The 16,791-nt window shown below is 43.1% G+C and overlaps 1 protein-coding gene across 1 annotated transcript; it reads right to left on the bottom strand.

The window, feature by feature from the left end:
- Positions 1-10,315: 10,315 nt before the first annotated feature.
- Positions 10,316-16,495, bottom strand: LOC124678139 (methionine aminopeptidase 1B, chloroplastic-like). Its single transcript, XM_047214063.1, has 11 exons — positions 16,116-16,495; positions 15,923-16,010; positions 15,311-15,545; positions 15,050-15,211; positions 14,917-14,958; positions 14,734-14,805; positions 14,404-14,483; positions 13,483-13,580; positions 13,174-13,221; positions 10,756-11,020; positions 10,316-10,635 (listed from the first exon to the last, which is right to left on the bottom strand). Exons 1-10 carry the CDS (start codon positions 16,258-16,260, stop codon positions 10,875-10,877), a joined length of 1,116 nt encoding a protein of 371 aa, XP_047070019.1. The 5' UTR covers positions 16,261-16,495; the 3' UTR covers positions 10,316-10,635; positions 10,756-10,874.
- Between the last annotated feature and the right edge of the window lie 296 nt (positions 16,496-16,791).

The raw sequence follows: 16,791 nt of genomic DNA, 5'->3' as shown, positions 1-16,791 counted from the left end.
ATGTGCTAGTCCTTGTAATCCATCTAGTCAAACTAGTGATACACCTTGTGTTGGATTACTTACTTTGCCTTTTTGCTCCAACAATGAAGCTTCTACTTCCTCTAGTACTTGTATTTCTACTAACCATGTAGAGGAAATAAAAGAGCTCGAGGCCCAAGTCCTTTCTTTGAAGAAAGACTTGGAAAAGCGTCATGAAGGGAAATCCGCACTTGACAAGATGCTAAGTGTGCAACAATCTCCCAATGACAAGAGTGGACTTGGTTTCAACTCCAATAACAAGAACAAGTCCAAGAGCAAGAGCAACAAGAAGAAGGGCCAAGACAAAGTCAAGGATCCGGCCAAGTTGATTTGCTTCAAGTGCAAGGTTGAAGGGCATCATGTTAGATCATGCCCATTGAAGAAGAAGAAGCACTTGAGTGAGAAACAACAAGGGAAACGGCCACAAGGTCAAGGTCAAGCTCATGCTCGACCTCAAGTTGAAGATAGGCCACTTCCCAAGAAGAATCAAGATATTGTTCCCCAAGAGAAGAAATCAATAAAGAAGAGAAAGGGGAACACTTGCTACTTATGCCGTGAGAAGGGGCACTTTGCTTCTTCTTGCTTAGGTGGTACCTTATCTAACCCTATAATTGTTGATGATGATTATTCTCTAAGGAAGGATAAGAATGGCAATGTGTTTGCCAAGTTTGTTGGAACTCAAAGTGGTTTCAAGAAAAGAACCATTTGGGTTGCCAAGCCTATTGTGACTAACCTCTTAGGACCCAACTTGGTTGGGGACCAACAAGCTCAAATTTGATCAATAGGTGTATTTGGAGGTCATTGGAGACTTGGCTACTTCATGAAGAATTAAGGGATCTTCATATTATACTTTGACCAAGCCAAGTCGTATGGTTTATCATTTATATCTTATATCCAATGTTCCTCTTTGCGGTAACTTATACTTCAACTCATCATATTTATTGTAAGTTACTTGCCCCTTTGCATGTTTGGTTTTGTACCAAATATGTGTGTGTATGTGTTGTGTCTTACTTACCTATCTTGTGTATTCAAGTATGTTTGTTTGACTCATCATATACTTGTGTATTGTTGTGAGCCTAATGCATCTTGATGACATCTTATTTGGCTCTCTTTGAGTGATTAATGGAACATCCCATTTTGGGGGAGTGATATGCTTTGTGCATCTCTCTTTCTTTAAAATGTGTGTACATGGGTACCACCACTTAGTATTGATATTAAAAGATTATCTAGTCACTATGTGGTGTGTCATACTCATGAGAAATTCAAATTCTAATGTCCATTAATCATCTCTAGTCGAATTTTAGTTGCCTCTTGTTTTAGAAGAAATGACTTATCACATTATGGGGGAGTAATATGTTATGTACATATCACAAGCCTAGAAAATGTGAACATATGAGGTTATGCCACTTAGTGTTGATACACGTAATTATCTTGATCCTAGGTGGCATGTTTGCTCAAACAAGCTCCACTTGTAGTAAAAAGCTTTTATTACTCATCTTGTGGGTTCTTGTTTGAATAAGAAATTCTTGGTGCGGTTTTTCCTCAAATACATATCTCTATATCTTATTTGGGACACCGTTTGCTTCAAGTTATTCTAATCATTGCCGTGCGTGATTGTTTGACTAATTGAAGCTATCAAGAATCTTCATACGTGCATAGTGCTTAATTCTATATACTTAACCTATGGCTTTTATTGTGAAGTTGATCCTTACTATCATTGTAAATTCACCACCGGAAATTATTTCCAATATACTCATTGTCTTTGACAATTTATAACCTTGTATGTGGTTGAATTCATGGATCATCTTCACCTTGGATTGCTTCTTATTTACTTATTTTATTTCCAAGAAATCTTTGTTGCTCCCATTTGTCTTCCTTGTCCCTTTGAAAAATCTTTTGATAAATTCTCTTAATTCATATCAAGTGTTTGTTTTGGAAGACAAACCTTTTCCTTACGGTACATTGTGCCATTGTGAAAAGTGTAGAGGGTTTGGTTTATTTGTTTGAACCTTGCTCTTTTTGGGAGTTTTGCTATCTCATTCCTTCTTCTATGCTTTATTTGTTGAATGAGATAAATCTTTGAGCATGTTTGCTTTATTTCATCCTTAATGCTCAATGGTTTCTTCTTAGTTCATTTGTTGAACTTTGTTGAACAAATCTTTTGTGATTTGCGTCTTTGATATAATTTGGACAACAAATTTGTTTGGTCACACCTTTATGCCTTATTCAATTCATTCGGTGCTTTGTCCAAAGTATACCTTTCTTGGATCTTTAAAAGTCTTTGTGCGTGCTTATATGTAATTTATTTATATCTATAGCATGCTTTCTTTCTTCGATCCATTATATAGGGTATACTCCATCAAATCCTAAACGGCTAAGATGTGCATGAAATTTAAATTTCATCTATAAATATGCACATATTGATATGGAGTGTATCCTATGTATTGTGGTTAGTCTAACCATGTTGGACCCAATAAGTTTGGGGACCAAGATGTACTTGAATGATGTTTTAGGTACATTGGAGATGCAATGGAGGCTTGTCTCATCTATAAGGAAGGTGTTGTCACCATATGAGAATTGAAGTCAAGCTAGGATGATCGATGAACTCTTATCTACTACATCAAGCCATTGCTATCTCGGTAACAAGTATCTTATTCATGCATACTCATATAGCATCCAACCTCTTGTAGGTTGCATCTTGGCATGAAATTCTTTATTTCAAAAATATTGCGATTCTTGAAAAACATCCTTTTTAAAAGAAAACTTCTTATTGTACATTTGAGTAATTTGAGAAGATGCATATGATGGGGATATATATACATATAAATCATTTTTATGATTCACCTATCCCAAATATGCCCTCTAGCAATTTATTGCATATCAATTCCTCAAAGAACTCATATGTGCAATATTGATGAATTTGTGAAATAAATCCGTATTTGTGATACTTGTTGCCTTTCTCAAAACATTCCAACTAGCTTTACTTCCCTTATTGTTAGTTGTGATGTTTTTGAGATTTTATTTGGTTAAAGTTCATTCATATACCATAAGTGAAAAGTGGAGCCATAGGCTATATATGCTTTTAAGCAAACATCCTTTGGTATATGTTATTAGTTCATCTTGGATATCATATCTTATCTATTTTGTTAACCTCTTGTGTGTGCATGTTTCTTTATGGATCATTTGTCCACTTTAGAAACTTATATACATAAGAGCGTTAATCCATCACCTTGATATCTTTGTTCTTTGCCGACCATCTTTTATCTTTTGCTTTTAGTGGTGTTGGTAAAGAAGATTTATGAGTGCTTGGTTTACTTGTTTTTCTTCATGCACTCATATCTCGTAATTGTTGGACTCAAGTTATTCTTGATAAACATATTATTTTTATCTTGGGTGTGCTCTAAATGATATAGAGGGAGTGAGGATTCCATGTTTGTGCATATTGTATTCAAATGCAAACATTATAAATTATGCACGGACCTTGGGGAGCTTTCTTATTTTATTTTAGAGCACTATATCTCTCTTATCATGATATCTTTGTTTGTCCAATTGGATCGTTGATTGCTTACTTTATTTGTTGAAGCTCACTTCACCATGTTATCTTTATGCAATCTTTGATCCTCAATATAGTTTGACTTCCTTCAAGTATTCATCATTGGATATGTGCACTTGATTCCACTCAAATTATGAGAAGTGCACACTTTGGGGAGGAACTCACATTATATTGGCCTTCTAAATTTTTCACCCATTTTGACAATCGATGCCAATGGGGGAGAAGTTTGGAGGGTTTAAGGGAATGGTTTTATACTTAAGTTTGGTTTGTGCTTAAGTATTTTTCCTCTCATGCATTTCATATTTATATGTCTTGCATGGTTGTATATATATAGTGGAAACTATCCCAAAGGTTAATCTTGACAATATATGCAATGAATTCATGTTCATCACACGTGCATACATTGTGGGGGAGTTTTCACTATATATATTGGTTCTACTCACATCTCTTGCATTTGTTGTAGTTGTGTGAGTAGAGCCGGTTTTGATATGGGCTAGTAGCTTTGTGTTACTTGACCATATCAAATACAACCTCTTGTATACAACTTATTCTCGGATAAGTTGCGTACTTGTTTCTAATATTCATTATATAAACCCTCTTATTGTGGTTGTCATCAATTACCAAAATGGGGGAGATTGTAAGGGTACATTGCCCCTATGTGTGGTTTTGGTAATTAATGACAACCCCTATGGACTAATGTTTTCATTGAGTTTATATGAAGGAATATTCCAAAGGTACTACTTGTTCTCCATGTGTTGGATTCAAGTATGGATGCCATGAAGATAAAGGTATACCTTGTGTATTGGCATCAAGATCATCGGTTTGAAGATACATATGTGATATGATCAAGAAGAAGAAATGAAGATGGAGTTCTTATGTGGAACTCAATATTAGCCATGCTCTATCTTATGAGAGTATGAGAAGGTACAAGGTTAAGTCGGGCAAGTTCAAGATGAGCATCTCAAGTGGATCACATGCTTGAAGCTTGCCGTCCATTTGGTGATAATGGACATGTGAAGATGTGCATCAATAGAGCTTTCCCATCATGGTGTATGGGGGAGCATTTGTCAGTCTTCACGAAGCGACAATGATCAAGTAAGGCATTCCGGCTTGAGTGGAGCTTGAAGAGCTATCATCAAGATCAAGCGGGATGCGCAAGGCAAAGGTATGGCCTTGCTAGGTTTTCCTTTTACCGGTCTCAAGGTGGTTGTTGGGAGACCGGATTATAGGATAGATAGCCGCACTATCAAGAGGGGCTTTCGGTTGGGTAACTTGATCACATCGTCTTAGGGAGCTCAATCCTTTGCATACTTTGCATATCCTTATTGCTTCTTGGTGTTTCTCTCGTGTGAGGTTCTTGAGCTTGTTTCTAGCTTTACAACAAGCCCAAGTTCATCGAAAACGGAATCCGCATGCATCTTCTATTGCGTTTTCGAGTTTGGACGTCTTTACCGTTTCTTGACGGTGGGAGACTCCCTCTCTAAAATCATCTAAAAAAATGTTATGTGAGGAGTCTCCATATTTCGTTTTTGTTGGGGTTCTATTGCGTTTTTGTTGGGGTTCTATTCGTCGTTATCTTTCCAACAAAATTGGTTTCATGCGAATCGGAGTTCGGGAGCATTAGTTATTAAAGAAAAAGGAAAAAAGAAAAAGGATAAAAAGAAAAAGAAGAAAAGGAGCCAGCGGACCGGCCGGTCTGACCGGACCGGCCACCGGCCCACCCGGTCCGCGACCGGCCCAGGCACCGGTGCCATCCGGACCGTGTCCAGTGGCCATTTGGCCCGCGACCGGTCTCGGGCCCGGTCCGGCTCCGGCCTGCCCGGCGCCTCCTCCGGCCCGACCGGGCGCCCAGCTGGGCCGTCTCCGCCCCGCGTGGCCCACGCGCCCCCGCACGGCCCACCTCCCCGCGCGCCCCCTTGCTCCTCGCCGCCCATGCGCGCGCTCTGCCCCGCCCGGTCGGTGGGCCGGTCCGACCGGACAGGCCACCGGCCTCTCCGGCCCGAGCTCGGTCGGCCGGCCCGCCGACCGGGCCGGGCGACTTTTTTAACTCGTTTTTGAGCCGATTTTCACCTGGTTTTTTCCCCAACGCTTATTTTTCTCCCTAGACTATAAATAGCCCTTCTTCCACCTTGAGCAACTAGTTCTTCCTATTCTCTCACCTCCATTGTTGCTATTTGAAGAACTTGCTCTCCCCCTTGATTCCTCCAACCATTCTTACTCATATTTGAGGATTTGAGAGAGGAGATCTAGATCTACACTTCCACCAAACCGTTTCTTCTCTAAGTGAGGGAATCTCTCGGGATCTAGATCTTGGAGTCTTTGGTTGACTTTTCCCCTTGTTCTTCCTCTCCAATCTCATCCTAGCATTCGTTGCTTTGGTGGGATTTGAGTGTGAAGGACTTGAACACCTCCGGTGTTCTTGCTTTGCATCATTGCATAGTGTTGAGCTCTCCACCACGATTTGTTCGAGTGAGAGACCGTGAGCTTGTTACTCTTGGAGGGTGACCTCCTAGTTGGCTTGGTGATTGGTGCTCCGGTGATCTCTTCAAGAAGATTGTGAAGAGGCCCGGGCTTCTCCTTCGTGGAGCGTGTGAAGTGGTTGTGGAGCTTGCCATCTCCGGGAGCGGAGGAAAAGCTAACCATAAGGAAAGGGCCATTATCCTTCGTGGGTGTGGTTCGGAGAATAGGGTGAGCCTTCGTGGCGCGGGGAATCCTTCGTGGGACCTCCACTCCTCCAAACGTGACGTACCTTGTTGCAAAGCAAGGGAACACGGGAATACATCCTCGTCTCCGCGTGCCTCGGTTATTTCTATACCCGAGCTCTCTTTCCTTGTGATAGCCATCGTGCTTGAAGTACATATATCTTGCTATCACTTGTGCTACATATATCTTGTGCCTATCTTGCTTAGCTCTAGTTGCCATTGTCACACTTAGTTGAGCTTAGCATATTTAGGGTTTGTCCTTGTAAACTAAACATTAGTTTAATTCCGCATTCTTACAAGACAAATCCGCAAGAGTTTGTAATTGCCTATTCACCCCCCCTCTAGGCGACATCTCGATCTTTCAACGTCGGAGTCGCGCATGAAACTCCAGTGAGAGGAGATCATACCCTCGTTCTGGAGCTCCCTAAGCTCCGCATCAGTGGTTTCACAAGGCCACCACTGACCCCTCTCGCCTTCACGGATCCGGGCTTTGGAGGCCTTCTTGTTTTCCACCTCCTGAACTTTGGCTGCCATCCTAGCCTGTCCTTCGAGTTCTTCTCGGAATTCTTGGGTGGTAGGAATCCGGCCTAGAGCAGTGCTGGAAGAGGCGGAGAACGGTTGAGCTAGTCTGATGTCGGAAACAAATGGTGGCAAGAAAGCAATGGGATCTGGGCAGATTGGTTCTAGTGTACTGGGTTCCGGAATACTCGGAGAACTACCAGTACAGTTTGGTGAACTATGTAACATGCTTCCGGCTGCACCCATGCAAAGTTGTTTTGAGTAACCGGATCTACACTAAGTCTTTCTCCTACAAGGACGGCGCACGTACCGTTAATGGCGTGGTGGTCCGATGAAGTTCCGGTGAGGTAGAAGTCGCCGGACTTGGAGCAAACTTCGTTTTTTGACCATGAATCTGCGGCGGGAGAGATTTCCTGATCAACCGCGTTGATCTTGGCGCGAGGGAAGGCTCGGAGTGGCGGCGCGCGAAGCTTTCTGCGGAGCGAGTTCACCGGAGTTGAGATTGGACTGGCGGCGCGGCACGAGGAGGAATATGAAGTGGGTGAGGAGGTGAAAGAATGAAAAGGTTACCGCGTGTGGGGGGTATTTATAGACCTCACGCAGAGATTCGTGCTTCGGATCCGACGGCGGAAACTGAATGGTCACACCGTTGGATGCGTGACACGTGTCCTAGGTTAAAAGCGGTGAAACGACGTGGAGGTAACTCGACTGCGCGCTCCCGAAATTTCCGGCTATAGATTCGCATCTCCGAAAATTTAGCGCGGGAAAAAGGGAAGTTGTGCGAGGGAAAAGTGCAACATCTACTGCATTGCCGTTATTGAAGAAAAGAAGATTTCCGAGAAGGTTACATCGGAAACGAGTGAAGTTTTGAAGCTCTTCAAGATTCTCTTCGGAACTGAGCTAATTGAAGTCGGAGGAATGATGAATCTCGGAGAACTTCGGGGGCTACTGTTGTGGGTATACTTTATGGGTATATCAACGGCATGGCCTAGATCCGGCAAGCCCGGGTGGCCCACAGACGGTGATGTGGCATGTGGCCCATCGGGCGGCCCAGTTGCTGTAGATCTTGAAGGATGAAGTCCAGCCCGGGAGCAGGAAGTCGGATCCCAACCGACCTACGAAGAAGGCCGGATCCGTGAAGGCCCATGAAGTATCCGGATCCAGCACGGTCCTGAGGGAAGGCGGATCCTTGACGTACACGGCAAGATATTGTACCGTAGTTAGGCAACTTGTATTCCGGCTAGGACTCTCCATGTAAACCCTAGATCCGTGCGCCTATATAAGCCGGATCCCGGGAGCCCTAGAGGCACAACCACAACTCATTGTAACAACGCGAAAGCGCCCAGATAATTCCAGACAAGCAGCGAGTAGGCCCTGTCATCGTGCAGGTGTTCCGAAGCTGGGTAAATCGCGTACCACCGTCCCGTGTGCACTCCGCCCTATGGCCCCTACTTCTTCTCCCCCTCGTGAGGATCCCTCCTCCGAGGTACCATCGAATAGGCAACGACAGGCCAGCTTCACTTGAGTGTCAAAAGTGTGGAACAGTTTCTGGTCAAGGACCTTGAACATGTTCTTCAATGCAGCAAATGCCCTCTTAATGGTGACTCTCAGGCTTGAGTGTCTCAGATTGAACAAAGTCTTTTGCATTATGATGTCGGTTCCTTGCAGTAAACTCGTTGAGGTGGTACCTTATTTTTCTGAATGGAGGTAGAATACCAGGTCTGCATGCATATCCAGCATCTCCAAAGGTAGAACTTACCCTCAGAAATTTGCAACCCATCATGCATTGACAAGCTGTCGGACATGATGTTTGCATCATGAGTTGAACCCTCCCAACCAACAAGCATGTATGTGAACCTCATATCGAAATCTACAGCTGCTAGCATGTTCTGGCTGGTGTAGTGCTTCCTCTCGCGGAATGTTGCAGACATTGATCTCGGTACCTTTGCAGTCACATGAGTACCATCAATAGCCCCAATGCAATCCTGTCAAACAATACACAGTCATGTTTCTGACAATACCACACATCTCATAAGTAGAACGAACATGATTTTATACTCACCCTGAAATACGGGAACCACCTGTAGCTCTTCTTGATCTTGGGTGGTGTGTTGTTTGATATTGGCTTGATTATTTCACCTCTGAGCTCCCCAACTGCGTACAACACCTACTATGGATGACTCTGAACCTCTGGTTATGACCCACGATGTGAAGAAACATTGTAACTTGTTCTTCGATAGAGGTGTTGATGCTATCAACCAGCTATCCTCTATCCCTAAACGTTTTCATAAGTGCATAGAAAGTGGTTCTTATCATCCGAAGCATCTGGCTAGCCTCTACATCGTTGCAATTGTAGATGTATTTTAGGTTGGGCATCCACTCCTGATCTCGTGGTAACACAGGACCGTATATGGCATGTGCTCTCTTGTGCACCATCAGGGTCCAGGTTTGAGTGCAAATGATGAGTGTTGCGGCGTGATGCACAAGTTAGAGTTGGTCGGTCTACTCAAACAAGATCTAAGCATTACGAATGGACTTATCAAACCCAACAAGTTCTACCAACATGAATCTAACACTAGAGTAGAGCAGAGGAGTTTCCCCTTACCTTTGTCATGGCAGACGATGGAGGCGGCCAGAAGTCGGAGAAGATGTGCGCAGGCTCAACCGCGGCTGGACACGACGACCTTGGTACGGCGCCGGAAAACGAAGGGAGGAGCTCCTCGTCCAGAGCACAGCCAGGGTCAGATGCGCGAGTCTAGATCTGGGTCACCGCAGCCGCCGCCGGCGTAAAAAATTGGGAAATGGAAATTTAAAGAGAGGCTAATGGAGAGGGTAACCGAAGAGGGGGGTTACCCCTACCTTTGCCACGCAACGCCGCTCAGATTTCACCTCTCCCGCCATGCCGCGGCCAAGCGCCCGCGTGAACGGTGTTATCGATTTTCGTCGCCCCCGAGCCTATCCCTAGAAAACCGGCTAAACTGGACGTTCCTCCCGAGCGTGCTTTAAAACCTATGCTCCCAAAGATGTTTTAAAACCCGTGATGTGCAACAACATGGAGACAACACGGCATCCAAACAGACTAAAAACTACGGCTCACATGCGAGCCAAAAGGTGCTCAGGTTCCTTAACCTTTTTTTCCTGGTTTTCCAGTTTAGCAGCTGCCTGCGGTAGAGATCCTTAAACAGACCAGACAATGTGGATGCAGGATGCTACAATCAGTAAACCTCAGTCTACACTCTACTGGTGCCGGACAGATCTGGTGATATTTATAGAACTAGTACCAGCAGGAAGTAGCATGACGTAACGAATCAATACGAGATCTCAGGTTGGTTACTCGTAACGCTGAGGGTCCCATGGAAGTTGGAACTAGCATGACGCTCTCGTGGCATAGTGCTTTCAAACTCCAATGCCTCCGTGTTATGCTTCCAACCATAAATAACAAGGTTTTCATCAAAGGAAATTACACTACTAGCCTGTAGTGTTGAAATTGCTGGGTCATAAATCATCACTAGTTCAGCTATGATGAAGTGTTAAAACGGGCCAATTGGATTTGATATCTGATTTAGTGCTACAAACCAAACCAGAGAAAACTAAAAGTGGTTGTTTTTTAAAAACCGATGACAATCATAGGCATTCCACTTCAAACCAGCAATCTACTCCCAACAAACTGAACTACCACATTTACTACATCAGCTCTTCTATAAAGTATAAACTACACCCACGATGAAGTGTCTAGACAGGACATCTCCCAACAGCAGGTGATTACAAGCAAACGCAGTAGCATGTCCCCACATCTATACCCTGCCAGGTTGCTACATAGGGAGGAAGCTTCCACATGCGGACCTGCAATTGATTTCAGAGCTGCGAAATCAATAACCGTGCTAGTGGACAGGAAAAGAATGTGCTTGTAACTTGATTTAGAAATCATGGTGGAGAAACACAGTATGAAAAGAAGAAACATACGCAAGCCATTGTCGTCGAGATTCGGATGCTAGGCTGGAAGCTGGGGCTACTTTGTGAATCAGCCCATTCTGAAAGTAGATGGCTCAACAACTTCTTACTACAATCAGCAGGGAATAAACTCAAAGCTTTGTCAATATTTCTGCACCCGTTCTAGTGACAAGCACAGTATGCTCAAACTGTGCCGCCCAGCTGCCATCTTCCGTGACAGTAGTCCATCCATTTTCCCATGTCACACACTCTGCTTTCTCCATTATAAGTATAGGCTCTGCAGAGATTCCATCAAGATATGTCAACTTGGTCTGAAATTTTAAGAGACATTTGTTTCCACTAAAGATCCAAATACCAATAGTGTCTAGGATCACATATTATATAATACCTAATTACCAAAACAAAGCACTCACAGAGTTTCTTTCTTAAAACAACATTTTATCCTCTGAAAAAAGAAGCATTTCAATCATAGTAAATCTTTGAGAGTTCCAGTACATCTATACCTAATAATAAAGAAAATAAGGTTTCTTGCGAGATTTTCGTCCAACTTAGAACTTCCCCTACATGTCAATAGTAATTACAGGTGTTGCCACCGCTTAAGTTAAAAAACGAGTCGTCCGATCACTACCAAACAGAGTTTCTCTTGATCCGTCGGATCGTTGATCACAGCTTATCTGCTCCCCTTCAGGTCCAAGGCCCAACGGAACCCGATTCCGCCCCGACTCAACAATTAGTTCTAGCCTATGCCTACTTAAGATCAACACGGTATCGCTGCAGATCAAAAGCTGGGGGTTCTAATTTACCCCGCGGCGAAAATCTTCAATTGTCGCTGCTCGGCGAGGCAAGGAGCGGGCGAGTCGATCAAGCTATGGCCGCCAAGCAAGATCCGTAGGCGGATGCCGTCGCAGAGTCAGCAAACCATGCCGATTTGGTGGTGCCGACCGGCGACCGCCAACTACGACAACCGAGAGAGCATGGTGATTCCAGTGACGAGGACAAATTCTACAGTCAAGGCGCGCACTCTGCCATGCTTTACTGGCTAATAATCCGTTAACTTGTGCCGCTAGCACGATTGCGAAGTAAATCTCTAATCCTTGCGAAGTTGATGCAATTTCCAGCGATCGGAGGATGCTTCGAAACCGTGGACGCGCTGGACTACTGGCCTGATCCATTCCCCAAACCCGATCGATCATGCTAGGATTGGTGCTGGCCTGAGTCAGATGGTGGCGGGAGCACGAGGCGGGGGCGCGGGTGTGGCTCTCCCGCAGCGGCGCCGCCGCTAACCCAGGCAGATGCTACTCGCGTGCTATCACTTAACTCTGTGAAGCCATGTGCTTGTCGCGATCAAGTACGTTCATGTGCCTGAGCTGGTAACAGAGCAACTCCTAGTATTTTCTTATTAGTTTGTGTGTCAGCAGTGCTTGCAGGCCTTTGAGAGGATACAACGAAGGAAGCCAATGCCTGTGCTTGCCGGCATTGATTTCTTCTTCGCTGCAATTATTCATGTTAGGATTGCAAAATTTTCTTCTTCCATGCCGATAATTTACTGAACTCGCTGATTGAATGTGTGCTTAGACCTTTCAGATGGTCACACATTTTGTTTATGATATGCTGGGTTTTTATACGACAATATAATTTATATATACTAGCTAAGGATATTTTCCTTATATATGGTACATGTCTAGGTACTTTGACAAACAGAACGTACACACATTATTGGTATATATTTTGATGTTTAATGCAACCTTGAATGATTTGATACAAAGAGTGTGTGGTAATGTAATATTTTGGGGGCTATAGGATATGAGGAGAGAACATATCTAGTGGTACCACACCTTATTTGATACCATGATACCACTCTTTAAAATTTGAATTGTTAAGTGTCAAAAAATTTGGAAACAAAATTTTGCATGTTCACAAGATGTGTGTTTGCATGTCCTGTAACTTGTATGACCAAATTCGAAACACCCTTAGAGAAGAAAAAAAGAGAAATCCAACATGAATAGTATCACATAAAGACAAAAGCACAAAATGGCACTATTCACATAGTATTTATCTTTTTTGTTTCTGTTTGTGTATTTTGAATTTAGGTCTGAAAATTCTGTAGAGTGTAAACACACATCTTATGAACAGCCACAAATTTGTTTCCGAATTTTTTGACACTTACAATTCAAATTTTGAAGAGTGGTATCATGGTATCATTTAAGATGTGGTATCACTAGATATTTTCCCGATATGAGGAAGATGCGAGAGGAAGGAACTCGGAGTGCTGATAAACAAAAACGAATTGATTCAATCCGTTGCAATGCACAGGCATATTTCCTAGTAGTATCTAAAGAAAATTAGAAATTGTTTGCAAACTCTCAAAACAAATTGTTCGAAAGTCGAACTCGGAATGTATATCAGCAAGGGAGAACCCATTGTACATACCAATTGTGAATGTTTCACCTTCAACCATTCGCCCAGGGTTATCATTGGCTACAAAATAAATTTCATTAGTCTATTGTATGCTTTGATTATCATGAATTAGTACAGCATAATTCAGGTGTACAATTAGAAGTTTAAACAGTTCATCTCAAGATGTATATGGTATTAAATTCTATCTGCATATATCCTTCGTAACAACTACATCAAGACCAGACCCAGTAATGCCATAAGTTAAAAAATGCTAAACGACACAAGCTGTTACCCAATAGGATGAATATCAATAAGGTAAGTAAAAATCAAGCAAGTACTCACCATGATGGAGGATAAGTGGCTCTGAGTGCAACATGGTTCCAATTCCATGTCCAACAAAGCGCTCCACCACATGATAGCCATAGAAATAAGCAAGGTTACTGAAATAATTTGAAGAAAATGTTAAAGGCATGTGGCAACACAAATGTTCTTCGGAAAAACTGAAGTGCAAGGGAACATCAATAACAAAACTGAATGATTCGACCGTTAAGAGTATCCCTGTGCTCCAAACGGTGTCTAGGATCCAGATAATGAACAGGCACAACCCACCAACTAACGCATATACATTATATCTGCAGGTTCTGTAAAACTGCATAAGTGGAACCTAGGAAAGTTTCCACGTACAGAACATGTCTTGAACCATGACTAAAATGGAATAGGACAAAGAAACTACAGGAGATGTTGACCGGTCAGGATTGAATGGTGACCTCCACCCTGCCATAATGTGTTAAAACAAGAAAATTAGGGTCATAAACAGTTCAGAGAGCAGCTTATGTAACCTCTTTGCTGGATTTTTTTTCTATGGGTAAGACTACTCCAAGAGTTGAGCTGGAGCCTTTTTCTCTTTTGATGAGTGTAAAGGGGCCCTTTGTTAGAGTGGTCATCTTAACTCAAATATGTTCATTGAAATGTAAGTATGTAACCAACTTAAGAATTCTGAAATATCATTTTACCTTGACTGTCCAGATGACAAATTTGCAAAAACCGAAAATTGCTCTTGTTCTGAAAATGTAGGTTTATTTTCTACAAGAAAAATTAATACTACTCATTAAGGTTTTCCTACATTAATAGGCAAGAACAAGGCCCTAATGATCCTCATCATAATTCAACCAGCAAACATAGCCACATAATTCAGTTTTCTTAATTTTCAGAAAGAATCAACTAACAGGTAAGGACCATGGTATCATGGTGGAGAAAAAGTACCTAATTTTCTTGCCAATTTTTCTGTAGTTTACACCATCCCTGCAGACAGAGATACCCTTCTCCAAGCATTCTTCAGCTGCCTGAGTCGGAGAAAGATCAAGGTGTTTGTTTTCTCATGTAGGGACAAACTGTTTGCTTAACACAAGCATTAGCCCTTTCAAAAAAAATTGCTTCAAATTTAAGAGATTATATAGTAGAGATTTCAAAACATTACATTAAGCTAAAACATACCACGGCACATAGCTATTGCAACACTGACATTAAGCACAAATCATTACTAAGCAGCTATGTACACTTGATGAACTAACTCACACATCAACATCAGCTTACCTTCAGGAAATGTTTGATAGATTTATCCGCTTCTCCGCATACAAATGTTCTGGAAGTTCCACCATGGTATCCCTGGAGAGGATGGTATGAATCTTATTACAAAAGGGAACATGTCATTAAAATCAGACTTTGTGCCAGATATATCAACTAAGCATAAGCACAATTATAAGAGATAGAACTTACATTCAGGAACAAATTTACATCAATATTTATGATATCTCCATTCTGCAGCAGAAAGACCATTTTTTCAACCAACAGTAAATAGGCATGATACCAAAATAGAGATAGGAAGAGGCAAGTTTCATTCTAACAGAACCTGTAGCTGTGTTGAATCGGGTAGCCCGTGGCAGACACACTCATTTACTGATGTGCAGATACTTTTAGGAAATCCACCATAGCCAAGAGGAGAAGGATAAGCACCCGCCTCAACTATCATATGATGCACCGCCTTGTCGATTTCATTCGTAGTAACTGATGGCTGAGATGACATTGAAACAACTCACACTAAGTCTTAAGATAATTGATATAAAGAGAAAGAAAAAGGATTCTTGTAATCCATAAAAGAATAATGTTTTACCTTGACCAATGTTCCCGCGAAGTTCAGTACACGGGCGGCAAGTTTGCAAGCAGCTCTCATCCCAGTGATACCTTCGGCATTGTGTATTTGGCGCACGGGATGTAACTCTTGCTGTATGTTTGCACCCACGTAAGATGGCCTTGGAATGTGTTCTGGTACAGTAAGTTGCGGATAGACCTTTCCACGCCTCAAAGGCGGCCTCTTCTTTACCTTCACTGGGGCTTCCTCTTCTGACCTTCATATGTGAAGAGTGTGAGCAAAATCATGAAATAATAAACAGATGGCTGTGTACTGACTTCGCACTCTGGTTCAACTACTTGAGATAAGATCTCAAGATGTCACACAGATATGAGTAAACCTAGTGTGAAAGTAAAGGCCAGAGGAAATTCAGAATCCAGCTCTACACCAATGACTAGGCTATTACTAAATCCCATTTACATAGCAAGAAGAAGCAACAGAAGCTTAAGCACAACTTATAGTAACTGTGGGTGCCAGACGAAATTCAGAATCCAGTTCTACACCAATGACTACCGCTATTACTAAATCCCGATGAAACGATAAATGAAAATACAACTGAAGCTTAAACACAACTTATAGTGACGAGAATCGTACTGTCGTAACTCCATGAGCTCTTCAACCCCATCAACCCAAGTAAGTCCGCCAGCCACAACGACGCACCGCTTCCGCGGTATGGCTTTACCTATAGCAAAACAGCAAAGAAGAATCAGCTACGAGCAAAGAAAACAAACAGAAATTGGTAGTAGAACAATCCAGCCGAGAAATGAAGCAACGCAGGGCTTCTTACCGAAAACAGAGGAGGCCGTCCGAGGATTTCGTCGATTAATCGTGCACTTTGAGGCGGACGGGGGAGCCGCCGGGAGGAGGAGAGCGTGGGGACCGGACGTCCTGGGAGGTGCCGGGACGCCGGAATAGGACGCTCCGTGCGACATGGCGATGGGGATTCGCAGGTTTTAGAATGGAGATGAACTTGTAAGAGGAGTCCCTAGTCGGTGGAAGCTTCCTGGTCAAGGGAAAGGGGCCGGCGCGGGTGGAGGCGGGCGGCGGACCCTACTCGAGGAAGAGGAGACCGGCGGGTAGGAGCGCGGCCAGGAAGCTTGCGCCGACGGAGATAGGGATATGCGCCGTTGAGGATGAGAGGCCGGCGGGGAGGTTTCCGGGTTCGGCTGTGAACTGTGGACTGTGGTGGGCCGTGGGTGGCTTTGAAGTTTGTTTTTATTTTAGGCAGGTTGAAGTTTACGTGTGCTATAGATGGGCTTGAGGAGATGTGGGCCAAAATGATAACCTATGAACTAGGTCTAAGGTGAGGAACTGTATAGATTTCTAATATTCCGGCGATGCTGAAAAAAAAAATCAGGCCAATTTTATACTCAGCAGGCCGGCATTCTCATTCGCTGGAGGGGCAGCGGCATGGCAGGGGTTTTCGTGCCGTCAGTACTAGGATCATCAATCAAAAGATAATA

The sequence above is a fragment of the Lolium rigidum genome, chromosome 7 (genome assembly GCF_022539505.1).
Source record: "Lolium rigidum isolate FL_2022 chromosome 7, APGP_CSIRO_Lrig_0.1, whole genome shotgun sequence".
NCBI classification, from domain to species: domain Eukaryota; kingdom Viridiplantae; phylum Streptophyta; class Magnoliopsida; order Poales; family Poaceae; genus Lolium; species Lolium rigidum.
Note: the sequence above shows the minus strand (reverse complement) of the source record. Positions and strands in the feature narration are given on the sequence as shown.